General features: G+C 43.3%; 1 protein-coding gene across 1 annotated transcript; it reads right to left on the bottom strand.

The window, feature by feature from the left end:
* Positions 1-1,040: 1,040 nt before the first annotated feature.
* LOC146976533 (inositol-trisphosphate 3-kinase B-like) lies at positions 1,041-19,692 on the bottom strand. Its single transcript, XM_085796389.1, has 8 exons — positions 19,486-19,692; positions 15,727-17,088; positions 5,852-5,951; positions 4,969-5,182; positions 4,472-4,676; positions 3,923-4,024; positions 3,485-3,556; positions 1,041-3,318 (listed from the first exon to the last, which is right to left on the bottom strand). The coding sequence occupies exons 2-8, from the start codon at positions 16,894-16,896 to the stop codon at positions 3,109-3,111; spliced, it is 2,073 nt and encodes a 690-aa protein (XP_085652515.1). The 5' UTR covers positions 16,897-17,088; positions 19,486-19,692; the 3' UTR covers positions 1,041-3,108.
* Between the last annotated feature and the right edge of the window lie 592 nt (positions 19,693-20,284).

The following is a 20,284-nucleotide window of genomic DNA, read 5'->3' as shown; positions in this document are numbered from 1 at the left end:
GGAAATCATTAATAATACACTGCCTGTCCAAAAAAAACAAGTCACCACTTTGATTTAGATAATAGGTAAGAACCTCCCATTGGATAATTACTACATGGGTGATTATGTTTTGTTTGGTCGTGGAAATCTTAATCTGTTTCAGAACGGTCAAATTATTGGCATCAAGCAAATAAAACATCTAAGGAGATGGCTGAGATAAAATTGGGTTAAAAACTGTCCAACACACTATTAAAAACTGGAAGGATAGTGGGAAACCATCATCTTCATGGAAGAAATGTGGTCCAATGTGACCACAGAGTCCAGACCTTAGCAGCCCCAGTGAGAATCTTTGAAAAATAAATCCAATTTTGGACTGGAATAAATGTTGTGAAATTGCAGAATTATTGAAACGACGCCACAGCGAATGCATGCCGTAATCAAAGCTAAAGGCGGTGCAACGAAATATTAAGAGTGTGACTTTTTTTGGGGACGGGCCTTATACAAGCCTTATACACTGCCCACAGCCTTTCCTTATACTATAAGGAAAGGCTCCTGGACTGCCTTCTCTGCTGCCAGGATCTCCATGACAGAAGAACATCAAAATGGAGTCAGAACATCAGAAACAATGAATTGCTTCACATCTGTGTGAGTACCTTGACGTTGAAATGATTGAAGTGACTGGATAAGGCACAAGCAGACGAGCCAGTTGTCTAAATGTCATTTCCAGGACAGTTCATCTGAAACTAGATCTTCTGTGATAAGATTTTATCCACATGAAACCTTTTCTTCAAACTGAAACTGTGCTGTTTTCATGGAGAACTATGTTTTTGTGTTGCAGGTTTACAATGTGATGAATTTACATCACCACTGAGTGAACTGGAATACATTTACACAAAGAGTTTGAATTTTTTGTTTGATATTGTTATCCCAGTTCACTGCCTTTGCACATGATCTTCAGTAAAATAAATATTTAAGCACCAAAGTCAGTGTCGATTAGTAGAAATGTGTGATCTGAGTTGTGTGATGGGGGAGAGTAAAGACAAAAAACAAACTCTGAAAACTCTTATTTCCAGTTTATTGCAGTCCGTGACCTTTTGGACAAAGCAGGGATTTATTGACAATTTTCACCAGTCTTTGTGTATTTTACAGCTTTAAAACATGCTGCCTTTTAAAAATACAAAATGTGGTTATGAATCCAGTTTTCTTACAAACAAAGCAGCACCCAGTTTGAAAACCTGATAGTTTGCACTTTTTACAAATATAGAGGATTCGTGGGCAAAGAAATCTTAAGACTTTGTAAACACTATTACTTCTTTCTCCCTGTATGTTTAGTTTTCAGAGATGGAAAAACTTATTTCCTGAATGTAAATTCCAATTTCATGAAGTCAGATGTTTGCAGCAGCACTCCTGTGGGCTGTGTGTGTGCTGAGCGAACCGCCTACCTGCACGCACACACACACACACACACACACATACACACAGGAACAGTGCTGCCTGACACTGTTGAAGGATGGCTGGAAGACTGGAGACTGTTACGTTCACGACCTGCTGCATTCCTGCGAAGGAATGGCAGATATGACTATAAGCTCTGCCTTGGTATCTAAATATAACAATGTTGTTTCTTTGTAAACTCTTGATCTTGCATACAACAATTCAAACCCACAAACCTGTTCAGTTTAGCTTCATGAGGTTTACAGCAACGTCCTTGTGTTTAAGACTTATTCAATAATGCATCATCCTTTGAATCGTAAGACGCTTTCAAATTTTCCAGTTTCAATGTCACGCGTGGGTTGGTAGATAAGGAAAATCTCATGAAAGCCCAAACAGACCGATCAGTTCAATCAGGTTATTCCAGTTCCGTTTCACCCTAAACGACCAAAAGCTTTACTGTAAAACTTCCTGCAAATCTTCAAAGCAACACTGATCACAGAGAACCGAGTGATGAACATCCAACTCTATTCATGTTAAACTGCTAAATGATTGCATCTGTAAACCCAGCACGTGGCTGCTGCTTCCCATCTTAAGACACACAGAGGCACTGTCTGACTTGTTCAATGGCTTTGTGAGGATCCATAGTGCAACAAACTCCAGACAAAACATGGCTGCCAAGCTGCTTAATGTACAGTTACTTGGAAAAAAAACAAAACAAAAAAACGTTCACTGCATAATCATACAAAAATCTGATTAAGAAAACACTTTCAGTTTCAACCAGAAGTTAAACTTTGGGATTAGATGTAAATTAGTTTATACTTGGGTGAACTCTTTGGAAGGAAAAAAAACAAAAAAACAAAACAAAAAGCAGGAGTCCACTGCACTGGAATGATCAAACAGCTCTTTCTTTTAAAAACGCCAGGCACAGAAATTGTACAAACAAGGTAAGGAGGTTATATCAAGGCCAAAAGAAACTTAAATAAAATTGTATATATATGTACACAAGTTAGTTAACACATGGTCTGACCAGTGTTTTAGTGTTGCTGTATACTGAAACGTCAAAAGTGGTCCATGAAAACAACACAACTCCCATTACCAAAGCCTCTGGAAAGTCGGGTAAAAAAAACCAACCAAAAAAAAAAAACTTTGACACCAGCGGATCCAAATTCGTGGCCGTCCGTCAGAGCGCATTGTGCAGCTCCGACCAGAAGAGGGAGGTGGTGAGGAGGCAGATGAGTAATGTTACATTACACATTCTTTTGGAGGAAACGGTGACTGTCCATGATTTCAGAGAACTGTATTCTCACAGTCCCAGTGACACATGTTACACTTCTGCATTCAAGTCTCTGCCTCCTTCTCTTTCCACTGACTTAAGCCTCAACTGGTCACAGGTCCCTCGCTTCCACAAATGGAGCGTGATCTTGAGGTTTGTCTTTAGCATGTTGTTCCACTCTGTATGAGAAATCCTGTGTGAATGCTTCTCCTTTTCTTTTCTTTTTTTACACAGGTAGAAGTGGATAACGACGTTTGGATCAAGGAGTGGGACTTGGAAAAAAAAAAGTAATCAGACTCTTTTAAATCATTCCTCTGTCAGTCTCTCCTTTTCTTCAGATTCCCCTGGCTGATCGTGTATCTCTTCCACCATTCGGACATGGACCAAAATTTTTTTTATGACAGTCTGCTGAATCTCCCTCTCTCTCAAGGTGTCTGCGGGAGCATACTGCTTAAAATGTCTATGAGGTTGTCCAGTCCCCACAGGTAGCCGTCCTCCCTGTTGCCCTCCAGCCAGGGAGTCCTGTGGTCCAGGGTCTGCGGTTCCGGCAGCGGGACCGTTTTCCCAAAGTCAATCATCCACACTCTGGCTTTCCCCGAGGCGTCGTGCACAAACAGCAAAGAGCTGCCGACGACCTGCGATGGAGAAAACCGGTGAGACGGGTGATCTTAGGTGTGTGAACAATTCAGCACAGGAGCAAAAATGACGGGATGATATCATAAATCTTCAACTTGGTTAACAGGTTTGTTGAGAATCAGGAAATGGTGTGTGTGTGTGTGTGTGTGTGTCTGCTTGTCTCACCTCATGTGTCCTGAAGAAGAGCGACTGCTCAAGGACAGAGCGGAGGTCCTCCAACCGCTGCAGGTAGAGTTTCTAAGAGAAAAAGAGGAATCAAAATAAAGAGATTTAGAGGCAGCAGAGCTATTACACCAACTGTGAAAGAACTGACAAACATTTAATGTAAAGCACTGAATAAAATCTATCTAAATGCTGATTGTTGTATCCTTTTGTTTGTGTCAATCATCTGAGCATCAGGCTGTTGAACCATTTCCTGGAATATCAACTCTTTTGCATCATTATAATTAAGCTGAACACAAAATAAGACTCGTTATCCACTTCACCCAAATCACACAATCTGTTTTTATTCTGAATATTCTGGACTTGACCTACATTTTAAAAACCTCCCTTGCTCTCAGTTTACAAAAAAAAAAAAAAACTGGCAGTGAATGTGTAGCATACCAGAATCTGAGTGTTGCCGTCTACAAAGTCCTGCAGCGCCTGCATCACCTGCTCCCTGTGCTTCGTCTTCTTGAAGTTGGTGTTACAGGTTCCATCAGCTTTCTGTTTTAAAAGAGAAAACACACAGGCCTGTTTGTCTTGTTCTGCTCTTCCTATTATTTAGAAAAATCATCTCCTCGAGGAAAATTTGAGGAAGTCGTTTATTTTCAGTTTCCCGAGTTCGACAAAGATTAAAATTCATTCCGCTGCAGCCAAAGTGTGACAGCAGATATTTTTCATTCATGTCTAAGTCCCATGCAAATTTACAGTTATTGGTGTGACTGGATGACCAGCACAGGATTTATTTTGAAAGAACAAACAGTTCCCTTTGTGTGTGCAACTGCAGCCAAGAGTTTCAACAGACTGTGTTTTCCACTCTCCGTCCAGTGTGTGTGGTCTATCCAGTGAACACACTGATAAATATTTACGCCCCTCGGTTGGTTTACATCTTGCAAAAACTATTCGTTCTCCTCGGTAACACGCTGTCCACAGTCCAGGACGACCTCTTACCTTAATGCCTTCGATGCGGAAGCCCATTGTGGCTGTGGAGCTGAGCGTCTCCCTCCACTGCATGTATCTGGGTTTGAGGACGCCCTGCTGGGTCTTCTCCTGCTCCGTCGGGGCCCCGGGGTCCACGGCCACCATCTTCTCATACATGTCCTTTCGCAAACGTGGACGTTCTCTGGCTTTGCTCAGCTCCTCCTCCAAGTACGTCCTGAAAAGTGACATCAGGATGTTAATATTTGATATGAATTTTATCTTCTGTCCTTGTTTTCTGCATGACTTGATGTCTCTACAGTGCTTTTATTCTAATCTAGCCAATCACTGCATCATAATATACAGTAATTACTGCTGGAGAGGCAGAAAACTAGTGGGAGTAAACTGTTTTTCCTCGTGCAAAGGTTCATTTTAAAGGCAGAAAGCAAAAGATAAGCTCTGATAAATGGCTGTCTTCCCTGTGGTCTTAAAAATGTTGCTCACACAGTTACGCCCTCTGACAGTCTTACCTGCTGCCCATCTTGCAGTCCATGATGGAGGGCGAGTCAAAGTCAGCCAGCAGGTCGTCCATCAGGTTGTAGTCCTGCTCGTCCCTCTGCACGACGCCATAGTAACCAGGCACATACGGTCGCAGAGTGTCCTTCATCAGCTTCTGTAGACACAGTTGCTCGCATTCACAGTATCGCTTCAACAAGCGTCCAAACTCCCCAGCCTGGAAGTTACCTAGCAGAAGGAGACGGAACAAAGATGTAAGAAAGTATAGGACATTTTGAAAAATATATGTGCAAAACAAAAAAACAGCTTTAAACAATGAAGACAGAGAAAACTTGCTCCACTATCAGATTTTTCTACTTATTTCAAGTGAAAATCTGCTTGAAAGAAGTAAAAAGTGTCTAAAAACAAGCTACTTTTTAAATGTGATTAGTCTTATTTTAAGTATAATGAGATTTGTTTTGACTAGAAATGACATTTTTACTAAAAATAAGACAAATATTCTTGGTAAGATTTTGAGTTTTTGCAGAGTAGGCAGAGCAACAGAGGGAAGACGGGCAATAGATGTTGTTTACAGACAAGCAAAGTGTGTTAATGAAACACAGCACACAGCAGGTGTAGTATTAGTTATATGTGGTTATTAGAATTAGAAATACTTTATTTAATCCCCGAGGGGAAATTTAAAATGTCACAGAGCAGCAGCAAGACAATACAGACAACAACACAGATCACAAACACTGAGTAAAAATACACGAAGACATAAAAACACACAGTGTATTAAAACACAGAAAAGAAAAAAAAAGAAAGAAATATATGAATAAGAGATGCGTGCAGACAGAGAGTGAACGTGTCCTTTGAGCGTGTTATGCAGAAGCATGTTCGCTGTGCTTTGATGCATACCTGCATGGCCAGCGAGCTGCACCCACGGGTAACGTTTCTTGAAGGACACGACGAAGGGAGACCAGTGAACCATCGTCTTCAACTTCTGCCAGGATTTATTCTGAAAAACAACAAACCACAAACAACTTCATCGTCCTGCTGAAAAAGCCGTGGGTGGGCACACACACACACACACACACACACACAGGTAATAAATCTATCACCGACTAATCAGTGAGAGGTTTAATGTCCTGGTCAAACAAAGCACTGAGCTGAATGCAGGCCGATAGAATGATTATCCATTAAAGGAAAACACACCCTGTAGTGCACACACACACACACACACACACACACACACACACACACACACACACACACACACACACACACACACACACACACACACACACACACACACACACACACACACACACACACACAAAGTAGACATTGGACACAGATCCTCCCCTTTACCCAAGGTTGTGCATCCAGGTGCACAACCTACGTGACAAAGCCCATTCATAAAACATTTACCAATGCCACCACTGTGGTGTCGTAAAACATACTTACTCTATGTGTGTGTGTGTGTGTGTGTGTGTTAAGTGTGCATGTGTGTGTATAATCGTTATCTGCGTTGGGAAACACCAGAACAAGGACAGTGTGCAAGAGAGGCTTTGACGCAAGCAATCTGAGAGGAACATGACATCGATTGGTTAGAACATGTGTGAGAAATCACAACAAACGCACATTTAGTTTAGGGACGGGAATGTGTGTGTGTGTTACGTTACAATGGACAGTACTGGAAGGCAAAACAACATCACTAAAGATTTCTCTCGGCTCCTTCTCGTTTTGCAATCTCATGTGCACCACATGCAAATAAATGTTTAACAAAGACCAAAAAAAAGGGAGCGTTACATGAGCAAAACAGAACGATGCGAGTAATAAAATGCAGCGTTAAGAAGCTATAATCGTAAAATTAATCTTTTTATAACTGAACTACTTCTGTGAATGACTGCCCGGCCTCTCTATCTCCCTGCCGTGTACATGTCGGCCTATCTCCGCTCTCCTCACTCGCATTCTTTCCACAGCTGCTCCACTGAAACTCTGTCACAATAAAACAGTCCTCATGCAGGAATATACACACACACACACACACACACACATACACACACACACACACAACAGAAACTCTGATTCTGTGTTGACCTTAGGAGGAGAGGGAAAACAGGATTTATTTGACTTCATTAAGTGCTGTTTTGTAACTCTAAAGTTTATTATGTCCTGTGAGCTATTTTTTTCTATCAATAAAATATATATTTTTTCTTTTATGTTTAACTCGTTAAAAATATGAAACCCAACAATGTTTTATGAAAAAAAAAATACTTTGAAAGTTGCTTATCTAGTAGTCTACTTACTTTTATTGAGAAAAACTTTGCTATGAAACTAGGAGTTCGGATGTTTGAGCCATTTCAAAGTCCACAGGGAAGACAAATAAGGATAAGGCAAATAAAATGTAATAAAATGTGCAGGGAAGTGTTTGTATTACTAATCAGGTACAAAATAATACTTAAAACTTTGGGTTTGTCACATAGATGAAGGGATTACTCACCTCATGTAACATGTAAAATTAGAGATACTGTTGGTTATATGTGGACGGCACCATTAAAATATAGAGTGCAGGTGATTCTGTTTCATCACCATCGTTAATCCTACACAAGCAAATCCAAATCCGATCAGGGTGACAAACAAATGTGATTACATGATTCCTGTTTTGAAATAAAAGGGGTTGGGACCTGGATTATTCTGTGTGTGTGATGGCGTGTGGCCTTTGTCTCTGGCGATGGTCTGTGCTGTGACAAGGCGGCCGGTCAATGTCAAGATCTCAGACAGACACGGGAGGCAGAGAGTAATGAGAGTCAACACTTGACACCTGTGACCTGAGCCCTCAATCGCATCAGCAGATTAACCCTGACATAACCCCCGGCCAAAAAGCACTGTGGTGAAAGGTTTTTCCCGCAGCAAATGCGTTTCACCAAACTTGCAGGGTGGAACGGTTTGCAACATGACAAAAAATTTCGTCTTTCTTTCGCTCATTTCGACATTTACTGTTTTTACTGATGAAACCTAGCCGCCACCCCTTTGTCCCGTGCATCAGCAGAGAGAGGCCCTGGAAAGGCTCACAGATGTATCAATACGTACGCAACTGTGTTTGTGAATAATGAGGCTGCAAATCCTGCTGCAAATTCAGCAGGTTTTCTATGATGACGGCTGCTGCCTCCTGTTTTCTTCTCATTTTCCTCAGCCTTTTACTGAATTTAACTGATTTTTGGCCAGTACTCCTTCCAAAGCAACCCGTCACGGTCCAGCGGCCGACCCTGGCCTTGAACTCTGTGGTTGAAAAGACTGTTTTTCCGACGACACAAAACGTCTAAACATGCCCAGCGACGCCCATCCCCATCTATCCTCTCTCCCCTTGTTTACAACAGGAGAGTGAATCCAAATGGAGCAGACAGACAGACAGTCCACTCGGCCAGTGCAGCAGAGCGGTTGCCAGCGGTTGGCGTCCAAAGTGCTGCTGTAAGGGATAATTATGAACCTGTTATGTAAGGTTCATAACACAAGGGTTTGTAAAGACAGCTCTGAATGCACGGGGGCACACAGGCACAAATGTGACCATGCTCTCTTTAGCGCACACACTCACACTCTGTCCAACAGGGAATCAATTATTCCATCACCAGGAATTAATCAATACCTATTCTGTTTTTCCTCCCAGCTTCATTGTTCTAGAAATTAACCAGACAACTTTTGGTCTTGTAGTGTTGGGTGGCTGGATAAAAAAAGACATATGATGTCACCTTGGCCTCTGATAAATTAAGGAAATAAGAATAATAACAGATCAGCTGATTATTTGCTCATCTAAACAAGTAAGAACTGCAGCCCTGATCAATTTTGTTGCATAAGACCAAATCTCTACGTGGACAAAATACAAAAGTGTGTGTTGCACCACCACCAGGCCATAATAACCTCAGTTTGTCTTTATTGCACTATAATTAGCAGCATCTGTCCTCACCTGAACACGACCTCAGTGACTGGATAAAGTCCAGGGGGGGGGGGGGGAAACGGGAGAGGAAGGTGAAGCAGACACCCAAACCTCCAGCCTCTCTTCTTTCACTTCTTTTATCAACATGTCATCAGCCTCTCTCTCTCTCTCTCTCTCTCTCTCTCTCTCTCTCTCTGTCCCTCTCTAATTGCTTCAGGCTGACTGCTTAATGTGTTGCCTCTGTGGGGTCACAAGTATCTGATTAATATTAGCAGCCGGAGCTAATGCTGCCGATGCTTTACGTAACGTACTCTTGTTGTTTTCGGTTTAAGCTGAAGAAAGTGAGAAATACTGCAGCCTCATCCTGCATCGTCTCCATCCCACACACTTCACCTCACACAGTCCAACCTTCACCGTCTCCGCTTTGTCTTTTACATAACTGTGTATATATATAGAATAGCACAGAGCGTCGTTCCATTATTCTTTGTTTTCTAAGCTTCCTCTCCGTCCCCTGACGTTTTGACGTTGATAAATGAACTCTGCCCTCCTATTTTCCTTCCTTTCTCAAGTTATTTTTATTTTACTTCGAATGGAAGCGCCTCATGTGCCGTCGTCCGCCACTTTGTCTCCATCGAACATCAACACCTCGTCCTCCCGTCAGCACTTCTCCACTGTTTTCTTAACTTCTCATCCTCCCCTCACACTTGACGGGGCCTTTTCCTAGAGTTTTTTTGGGGGGTTGTTGAAATGCCGAGAATGTTTCCGGGCTCTTGTCATGAAGCGACACGTACGCACAAAAGGGACACACGCACTTTTGTGCTGGAGCCCCTTTTGTTCACATGACAACAGCAGTGGTCACAGTGGAAGAAGTCACACAAGACCGCAAGAATGTGTCTTTACAGTCTCAGTTTCCAAGACACACAGATATTACAATAAGAGCACACAACAGCCCTCCACTAAGTCTGTAATGTTCTGTAATGTTTCTTTGTTTTTTTTTTGTTCACACTCTTTCGTAGAGGTGTTGGTTCATCTGTATGGTTATTTTAGTGGTTTGTGTAATTGCTCTGCCTTATACCGGGAAGTGTGCCTAATCTAGTTTACCCTCAGTGATGTAAGCGCTGGTGGTTTAGTTTTAGCTTCAGCGTGTGTATTATGTGTACCGTACCTTAATAAAACCAGCAACTGCGTGTTCGCTTGAAGGGGAATAATGATATTTCCATCTGAGAAATTAACAGAATTACAGCCTGATGTGTGATGATCCTGACTGGCTTAGACACACAGATCACCATCATCAACAACAACAACACAAAGCCTCCAAAGCCTGTGGGCCTGACAGCTGCTGCTACACACCGCAACAACCACAGCACAACAAAGCACTGTAGGATATCAATCACATTCAGTGGTGGACAGTAACGGAGTAAATTTACTTGAGTACTGTACATATCCAGAGGATTTGTACTTTACTTGAGTATTCGATTTCTTTGGTACTTATTACTCTTACTTGAATACATTTCCAAGACAAATATTTTTACTTTAACTCAAGTTAATTTCTAGGAAGGGTGAAAAGTACTCGTTACTTTCAGGCCTGCTCTTCTTTTTTTTTCTAAAATCCTATTGGACACAAGCTGTGTTTGTCAAAGAAGGAAACCCTATAACCCCTAAAAGCAGCACATCAGTGCAGCTGCTTTCAAAGAGTTCATTCTCAGAAACAAGAGTTAAAAGCTCCTTAAATTCATTCAAATTATCAAATTATAGTAATTCATTGATGTGAAAAATAAAAAATGTACTCTTACTCTTACTTTTACTTAAAGTAAATTTAAAAGCATGTACTTTTGGATACTTAAATACCTTTAAAAGCAAGTACTTTTTTTACTCTTACTCGAGTAACATGTCGACTGAGCTACTTTTACTTGTAACGGAGTAAATTTTGACCAGTAGTATTTGTACTCTTACTCAAGTACTGGTGGATCGAGTACTCTGTCTATCTCTGATCACATTACCCAAACCTATCACCTCTGATCTAATCTCCCCCTCACATCATCATCATCATCATCATCATCTTCCCCCCACTGGAGGGGCGTGATGACGTTAATGGTGTGTGGAGACGGATGTGAAAAGGGGATTTAAATGTTCTCTGGATGAAGTAGCCGCTCTCTTACCTGGCAGACTGAACAGTAGTGGAGGAGGAGGCAGGTGCTGACGCAGGCACACACGGCGCCGGAGAGCAGGCGAGAGCGCAGCCAGCACAACACGCTGCGCAGCCTCAGCGCGGGGTCTCCCCACACCAACAGCACCAGGGACGTGTGCCTCCCCGCCGGCCTCAGGTCCTTCACCATCATCTTCCTCCTCCCCCCCCTCCCTCTGCCGTTAGCTGCTGCCGGCTAAAGCTCTGTCAGCCTTATAACTCCAGTTGTTGTTCACCCTCGCTGTAAACCGAGGCGTGCGTTGCCCGGTGAATAATCCTCACTCTGTTGTAAGCACAAGCAGCAGCAGCAGCACTCTCGCTTATTTCTCACACTGACCCCCTCTTCTTCTACGCCACGGCTGCTTCTTCTTCTTCTTGTTGTCATCCCGGTTCACTGTTTCTCCTGTTTCAACATCCTGTCAGCCCCTCCCTTTCCTTTCCTCTCTTAATGCTCTTACAATACCTGATATCTTCATATCCAGGCACCTATAGACCTAAAAACCTGTCAGTTTTCTCTTTCAGCCATCTGCCTGCTCTAACTAGTCCACCTTCCCTCTGCTTCCTCCCTTATTCAATCGCTCTCTAACCCTGAAGCTACTACGGGCGTCTCGTCTTTCTCCTCAGTCTAACCTTTGTTCTCTTCTCTCTCTCTCTGTGTGTCTCTCTCTATCCTCTAATCCCCGGTGCACCTATCCTGAGCCCCACGCTGAGCCGATCTCCTGTCAGATTCATGACTGACTGGTAGCATGGGGGCAGGGACAACAGGCCTTCCCATGTTCCTCCCAGTGCTCTCCTTTTGCCTGCATGACAAATTCCTCAGTACTTTGCAACCTACAGAGAGGTGTGTATATGTGCATTTGTGTGTGTGTGTGTGTGTGTGTGGACACACAAAGCAGAACCTGTCAGACAACTATCATCGGCTACAGGAGTGACAACATAAGCATACGGGTGTTTTCAGGTACTGTTTTCTCAAAAGCAGTTGATATAAAACCACATCCCTTTCCCCTGACTGTTGAGTGTTGAGGAGCTCGGCTGTGGTGTCCCGCTGAACATACATGGCAGAGTGAAAAAAAGAAGAAAAAAAAACACCTTCAGAGAACAGACTTCTGAAGAAAGTTAAAGAAAATCGCTGCCATTTTGACTTTGTTGTACTGACACCGCTGATCGTAGATTTGATGTTATTCTAATTGAATGCAAAGTGCGGCTGTTGTGCGTCGCAGGCCTATCATCTCTGACGTTATGTAATTTGTGAGATCTGTGTTGTGGTGTTGAAGGTTTTTTGGGTTTTGTATCTGGGGTTTTTTTCTATTCTTTCCCTCGCTTATTAACTCTGTATGACGGATTTTGCATGTAAGTGCTGTGGGAGTGTTGTGTGGGATTTTGAATATAGAGTGGCATGGAAAACAAGTCAGCGATTGTGGCTCATGTGAATAAAGGAGGAGGAGCGTCACGTGTAGGTTTACGCGTTTGAAGTTTCACTGTATGTTTTTGTCTGCCCGTGCTCGATCTGCTGTCGGCTTTGACTTCAACTTTCCTCTTGTTTTCTGTTCCACTGCGCCGCTGCTGCATGTCTCCGGGGGGGAAAATATTAAGCTTTTTAATGCAAAGCTGAACGTAGTGGGAGAAAAGAGTGGCTCATAGTGGAGCTGTGTCATCTAATAACCTGTAGAATAACATGTGTGTTGTTGTGCTGAGGAATTTTACATCTAATAATATTCAAACGTCAGGGACAGACGACACACTGCCGGTGAGAAAGAGAGAGAGCAAGACGAGGAGGGAGAAAAAAAAAAAGTACCATATATGGCAAAGTCGTCACCTAGCAACAAGCTCTGCCTTCAGCCCAATTTTCCATGACACACACACTCAACTCTCAATGCAAGACGGCATTGCTGAGTGTGTGTGTGTGTGTGTGTGTGTGTGTGTGTGTGTGTGTGTGTGTGTGTGTGTGAGCATGCATGTGTGAGCAAGTATCTGCTCATGTCACACAGCGTACAAAATGTAACTGGTTTGGCTGGAAGCTGACAGCGTGGCCTCAGCTTTTTAAAGCCAGCAACAACAAAGGCAAACACACACACACACACACCCTCCTTCTATCAATTACTGTAAAACCAACAGCAAGGCTTTTATGTGAGTGCCAGAGGACAAAACACGCTCATTAAGAACCTGCTCTTATCAGAAAGCGCAGGCCAGCGTCATCCTGTTTGTCACACCAGCTCAAGTGCAACTCCTCAGGTTGCTCATTTCCTGGCCGTCAGTGCAATAGCCAGGAAATGACACTGTCCGCTGACCTGCCGAGTGCTGAGTCAGATGATCATGACCGAAACTGATGGACAATCGATTCGATTTGTCATGACGAGGAGTTTGACAAACTGTGACAAAGCTTTAGTTTACCATAATGTAACTTAATATAACAGGGGGCAGTAAACGCCAGACAGGGACATTGAGAAATACTGAAGTGGGGTCAAGAGTATTATTTTCCCATCAGCGGCGTTCAAAACTCCAAGTGTCGTCCAATGTTACAACAGTGGAAACAGGAAATGTGAAATATCATAAAATGAAGAATAAACTAAGCGAGTCTGTTTTGATCATTTTTCGAGCAAAAATTCAAAACAATTTCTGGTTCCAACTTCCCTTACGTGAGGATTTGCGTCTATTGCTCCAATTTATTACTATAAACTGACTATATTTTGGATTTACGACAAACTTTAAGACAGAATTGCATGAATTTTCTCACATTTTAGTGTCAAAATTATTATTATCAATTTCCTGACTAATAGATTAATAATTTTGACACTAAAATGTGAGAAAATTCATGCATTTCTGTCTTGGCATGACAACGATCCTTAGTTGCAGTCCGAGAGCTGCAACTTAAGTTCATAAAATCCCAGGCTTTAAGCTAGGGCTGCATAGATATAGTCAAAATATAGTGGCAATATGCCCAAGTGAAATATCCAAATAGCAGGAACTGAGTTAAAAGAAAAAAGAAAAGAAAAAACGCCGGAGTAGCAATTTCATCATCATATCATATTAAGGAACAGGAAAAGTTTTTTTGGTACAAGTACCAGTAAAAATGACCTCATCACTTAAAAATTCTCTCACCGAAAAAAAAAAAAAGACCATTTTAGGTGAAATTGCATATCACAGCATTTGCCAAAATTTAACAATAAAAGTATTTCTTGCATATTGTGCAGCCGTATATCAGTCTAATCATTTAGGAGATGCAGAAAGACAACAGAGACTGATTAAAGCTCTCAGTGAGCTGAGGAGAGAAGGTGAGTGTATATGAGGATGAGGTAAATGGAGTTGAGCATGTTTGTGGTTCTTGTTTTGTTTGCTGTGGTAGTTGTTAAGATTGCGTCAGTGTTATAAATAAATAAAAAATACATAAGGCAGCATAAACACACTGCTGGCTTATCTTTGATCAGTGTGGACCTGGACAGACTCAAGACAGTTTACCAGTTATTCTCTACTGTGTGTTTCTATGTGTCATGCTTTTCTCTGTTTCCCTTTGGAAAAAAGAAGTAAAAACAAAAAAGAAGAGGGTGGAACATGCGCTATGGAAAAATGACTGAGGCTTGATTATTTAAAGAAAAAAATATATATATAGCACAATATGAATAGCACGCAGGCAGTCAATCAACATGCAAAGGTGACGTGGCCCCAACAGAAAACCTGGACATTCAGGATTCACACAAACCGCAGAGAAAAGAGAGGGAGGTGGTGATACTGGTAAACTGTCTCCAGTGGACACATCCTGTTTTTAAGACTCGTCTCATTCCAAGCATTTCTAGTCACAGCGCATCAAAGCCTCCTGACTCAGGGTCAGTTTCCTATACACGGAGATGTCAAACTGCACCTCGCACCCAGAGGAGAGGGAAACCCTGAACCTCTGAGGCATTAAACCAACATCTAGATCGCTCTGATTAGCATTTGTGCTGTATAACGCTTAGACTGCAATAATGGCATGATGACACATCATCCAAACCTGCATCGAGAGGACGTGGTCCCACGACCGAGCTCATCAGAGCGATGTGATCATGAGCCATGAGTGACACAGAGTGGGTTGAGAGATAAGAGCCAGTTTCCCAACATTTAAATCATGATGTGATTGCTGCTGTAAGGCTTTGAACACACAGAAACATTATTTTCATCTCACATTGTAAATTAAAACAAGCAGAGAGCCACCAAACCTCCTTATTTACTTCATAAGATGACGACACCCTGAGGATTTGCCTATAAGGTTTGAAGGTTTTACATATCTGACCTCCAACATGCTCTTCAGCCTGGTGGAGTTTGAGCAGCCACTGTGTGCCAAACATGACCGACCGGTGCCACATTGTGTATCATCTGCTTGTCTGAGGTCAGTATGGAAATGAATGAGCGCTTCTTTCTCCTGAGCTGTCTGATAAGTGATGAACTAAGTCCTCTATCACAACATGTTTCTTCTGGTGATCAATGGTTCCCAATCACTCAGGCCACTGTCTGTCTTGTCTGCCAATCACCCAATATTTGCATAAGTGTGACAGGTTTATGACTCTTTATATTATGGGAGTGCAGCTGTCATGTCTTGTAGCCTAAATAAACTAAATGTGACTAAAGTGTCTTCACAAGAAATGCCATCATTGTGATTCTCAATGACTTTTAAAACAAATAATCTGTGGAGACACTCACCCCTGTCCCGTCCTCCGGGCTGCACAGAGACCGGGCTGGAGACAAACTGGACTCGATGTCGCTGCCGGTGAAGTCGTCCTCGGACTCCTCGAAGGACGAGGCGGAGGACAGGCCGATGGAGGACGAGTTGGACAGCTTCCTGGGGGAGCGCATCAGGGCCGGGGAGCCGCCGCAGCCGCTGTCCGAGCAGGGAGACTCGTCCTCGGCGTGGGGGTCCAGACACGAGCCGCCGCCGCCGCCGCCGCCGGTGCCGAGCTCCGTGGGGACGCTGAGCAGAGGGGGGGTCTCCGGGGAGCGCACCGGGCTGGGGTCTCTGGTGATGATGAGTTTCGGTATGGTCCCTGTGAAGCCCGGGCCTGGCGGGGGGCTCTGCTGGGCCGGACCACAGTCCCCTCGGCTCTCCGCCTGGTGTTGCTCTGCAGCCGCTGCAGCCGCGCACGACTCGCTGCTGCTGCTGCTGCTGCTGCTGCTGCTCTCGGTTTTAGTCATGTTCGCCTCAGCGTGGTGGTCGCGATCCGGGGCTCGATCCGGGTCCGCAGTCCGCTCGGTGCCCGGGTCAGGGGCGAGCGTGGGGGCCGGGGTCGCACTAGTCCCCGTCAGTAGGACCCTCTCCTCCTCCCCAGACACCAATCGATCCAGACGGTTTCCCCCCGGTGGCTGGTCTTCCATGGCCCCCCGCGGGGGGTGGGCGGCATTGTCCTCCCGCCCGGGTTTCGGCTCCTCGCAGCCCGCACCGGGGGCTTCTCCGGGGGCATAGGACGGTCCCGCTGCCGCCTCTCGGCTCACGGTGCGTCGGGCTGCGGCTCCGGCGGCATTCCCCTCTAGGCCGGACGGTGTGTGGAAACAACCCGGGGCTGCTCGGTGCTCCGCGGCCGCCGACGCGACCTCGTCCCTCGGTAACTTCCCCACTCTGTGGTCGCGGCGCGTCGCTGGATCCCCGGCGCCGTTTCCGCCACCGAAATCCGCTTCCGTTTGACTGGAGTCTCTCTTTCTCCTTCCCAGACACGACAGCACTTTGTTTTTCATCGGATTCCTGTTGAGCTGGTCACCCCGCCGCTTCTCTGAGCTCCTGAGCCTGCGTAGCCGCTGGGCTGTGCCGCCTGCTCTCCACCTCGCTCTGCCTGGGGCGGCGGCGGCGCTGTGCGAAAGATCCGAGCGAGTTTGGCCCATCTTGCATGCCGTAGTAGTAACTGTGAAACCCCAGACACACCTTCAGAGGTAGATTTTTGAAAATAGCCTACTGGAGACCAATTAAACCGTGACTCTCACGGTGCACAGTAGCTAATACATTTAATCCATTTAATTATCCTGGGAAATTTTAGATTGGACCATCCCCTCCCTCCACGTAGGCATTGCTCATATCTGTGAGAACAAACACATGACGAATAATTAGTTAACACTGACAACACTCCCTCACTCAATTAATCACAACTTGGTTAAACTCTGGAGCTAATTCATCACAGTGCTTGGTTCAAGAATGTCACTTTATATGTCACTGAAACCTCCAGCTCAGAAACAGTGTTTCATATCCAGCAGGAGGTTACAGGACAGAGACACTGACAGGCTGAAGTAACATCAGTTATTCCTTCCCAGAACATGTTTACTGGAAAATATGACAGGAGGAGTGATTAAAATGTTGCAGTAGCCTAAATCAAATGAGTGCACAGAAACCTAAGGTTTCGGGAGTCTGAGGCTATTATATAGTAGCCTATTAGTCGGTGTAATACTGCCCTCCTCTGTTTGGACACTGTAGCCTACCCTTGTCCAAACTTCTTGTGTAAAGCACTTCCATTGAAACGCCATGCAGAAGTTCATCTGATGTGTATCATTAAAAAGGTACAATGAGTTCATTATGGTCAACATAAAAGCATAGGCTACTTCTATGAAAAACAAATCAACTGTTCATCTCTTAGAGGAACTGTTGACTCAAAATAAAACTTTTCATTTTCATTATCACATATGCTGATCTTTCATTTCCACTCCTTCGTTAACTTAAGCCTAATTAGTTGACTAATCCTTTGGTCAAGAGGAGGAGGTGTTTAAGTTGTTTGAACAGTAAGTTCACTGTTTTAAAAAAAAACACAATCAAGAAGGCCTAACAAGCAAACTTTGGGTGTTTTTGCTTATTAAATTACTCTCCCCTTTCATCAGACATAAAACACCTAACTTTTTCATTTAAAAGTTTAATTCAGTTCACCTTTCATCATTTGCCAAGTCAAAACTAGAACAACATACAATTAAGTGGCAACTAAATGCTGTTCCTGTTTGTCTTCTGTGACAGCAAACTGAATACCTATGACTGTTGGGCCTTTAAGGCATCACGTTTGGCTATTGGGAAATTGTGATTGCAAAATACTGATTATCGGATCCATTAATTGTGAAAATAAATGTTAGCTACAATTCTTCTCAAAACACAGAAAATACAACACAACTTCAATTCAACTTTGAGTTTTTCGTCCTAATCAAAAGTGAAACAAGGTGATACGAAACATCTGAAAACTTAAAAGACACCATCCTCCTTTCAGACTGTGGTCACGAATCCCAACCTGCTGATACTGTTTTCATATCAATGTTTAGCATCTAAATGCAAACGTCACAGTAGCCCCGGCCCCCGACATCATTTTTAAAGGGCGTACAGTGTAGCATCCTAGAAAAATTCAAACTATGCAGTATTCTGCATCCGATGCAGTGAATTGCTGATTGTTGTTCACAGTCATCTACTGTGACAGCACTTCACCCTGCTGTCAGGAGGGAATGCTCACAAAACGGAAATGAGACAGGAAGGATAACAATGGAAAGAACAGCTCATCGTGTCCCACACACACACACACACACACACATGCACCGAACACATTACATTACAGCCTTGTGTAATCAAAGTCTTTTTAAAAATGAATTGTACACAATGACTCACACTGGGTGGGTGACTGTGAGCCTTGTGCCCTGCTAAGATTTATTCAACACACCCCAAAACAGTCAGTCACACACTTTACAGGACACTTCATGCAAGTTGGGCAATTTCTCCAATAAACATATGAAACACACACAAAAAAAGGAGCCAACACATTATCTTAGCTATAGGCAGTTATTTTCCTTTGTTATCCACTCGTCAAACACACTGTAGCCTATCATCAGTCATCGGTTGTTCATTCAAGAGAGCACAGACTAGAGGAAGAGAAGAGTTTCCATGGTGGAAAACACTTCTACTTTTGCCCTAAATTTAATGACACAACGTTTCTGTACACCATGTGGTAATACCACTCATATGAAAGCTTGGTTTTTATTTTTAGTTAGAACGATTTGTTTAAATAAAAGTTGTTTTTCAGTGATTAAAATGTAGGCTACCTTTAAGCTTCCCTGTACCTCCACTACACTACACTTATGAGGAGATTATACTTTTTATTTCAGTGATCATCTGACAGCTGTAGATTTTATGACCAGTTCATACAAATTATTTTTAAAGTGAGATATGGCTTGATTTATAATATCTTGATGAGCCTAATGTATTTCAGGTGTTATACAGGCCTGGATGGTAGGAGAGAAGATCAGGCTAGAGGTAACACAGTGACACAAAAACAACATGTGACATAGGCTACTACTAGATTTCTGAGAACTGTTGTTAAACATCAATAAAAAGTACATTTCCTTTACAATAACTTTGAGGCAACACTCTACACGCCACGTGAACTGATCAGTCACTGAATAAAAATGCAGCAACAATCCTGCTAGACAGTGGAAACTTGTTAGATAATGTCTTACTGGTCAGATCCTGAGCTCCTGCTGTGGTGCGATGAGGCAGCCGGTGCAGTGTGACGGGGATGTGGAGGTTTGCTCACACACACTTGTGTCTGTCTGCCTGTCTGAGGCTTATCTGCTCGCCCTGCGCTGAGTGCACCACCGCTGCTGCTGCTGTGTAGTATAATCAGCCTGTGGTTCAAGTCAAAGAGGAAACAGTTTGTCAGCAGCAGGGGCAGGTCTAACTCACGCTCACTCTGCAACTCACACGAAGCTACATCAACAGAAAGGCGATAATTACATAGTAAACCAGACAACTGGCAACATAACACCGCGTTAAATGACAAACAAGAAGTCCCATATTAGGATAGGCCTATTTAAAAGGCCGCACGGCACGCGACATGGTTGAAATGAATCAGGCTGCCTTCAAATACGGCCCGGATTTTAAAATGCCTATAATTATATCAGCTTATCCTACAGTATCCATTAAACCCCACACATGGATTTGGTCAATTTAAAACTAGCGCTTTATAGCCAGTGATTTGGTCAACCCATTAAAATATTAAAATGCCTTAGCAAGTGAAGTGCACATTGATTAGGCTAGCAACACCACGTTACAAATCCATATGAGCCTATATCAGACCCAGAAGGCTGTAAAAAACGGAAATGTTTTTACTTTTTTTTTTTTTACATTGTTCCAAAGATATTCGTTTCTACAGCAAAACAATCCACAAGCTTGACATAGAGCTTCAACTTGGAAAACAAGCTGAACTTTTTTTATTTTTTATTTTATTTTAATTGTACTATGATATGTGAACAAAAT

Source organism: Trachurus japonicus, chromosome 13 (assembly GCF_045865225.1).
Source record: "Trachurus japonicus isolate A0001 chromosome 13, Traja_1.0".
In the NCBI taxonomy this organism is placed as follows: Eukaryota; Metazoa; Chordata; class Actinopteri; order Carangiformes; family Carangidae; genus Trachurus; species Trachurus japonicus.
This window is presented reverse-complemented; position numbering and strand designations above follow the sequence as displayed.

Bases quoted from the DNA above. Each gene is read 5' to 3' on its own strand.
- LOC146976533 (XM_085796389.1), bottom strand. From the start codon at position 16,896: ATGGGCCAAACTCGCTCGGATCTTTCGCACAGCGCCGCCGCCGCCCCA. The intron at 5,183-5,851 runs GTATGCATCAAA...TCCTTCTGCTAG, and splicing joins GCAGCTCGCTGGCCATGCAG to GTAACTTCCAGGCTGGGGAG. The intron at 4,025-4,471 runs GTAAGAGGTCGT...CTTTTAAAACAG, and splicing joins TCCGCATCGAAGGCATTAAG to AAAGCTGATGGAACCTGTAA.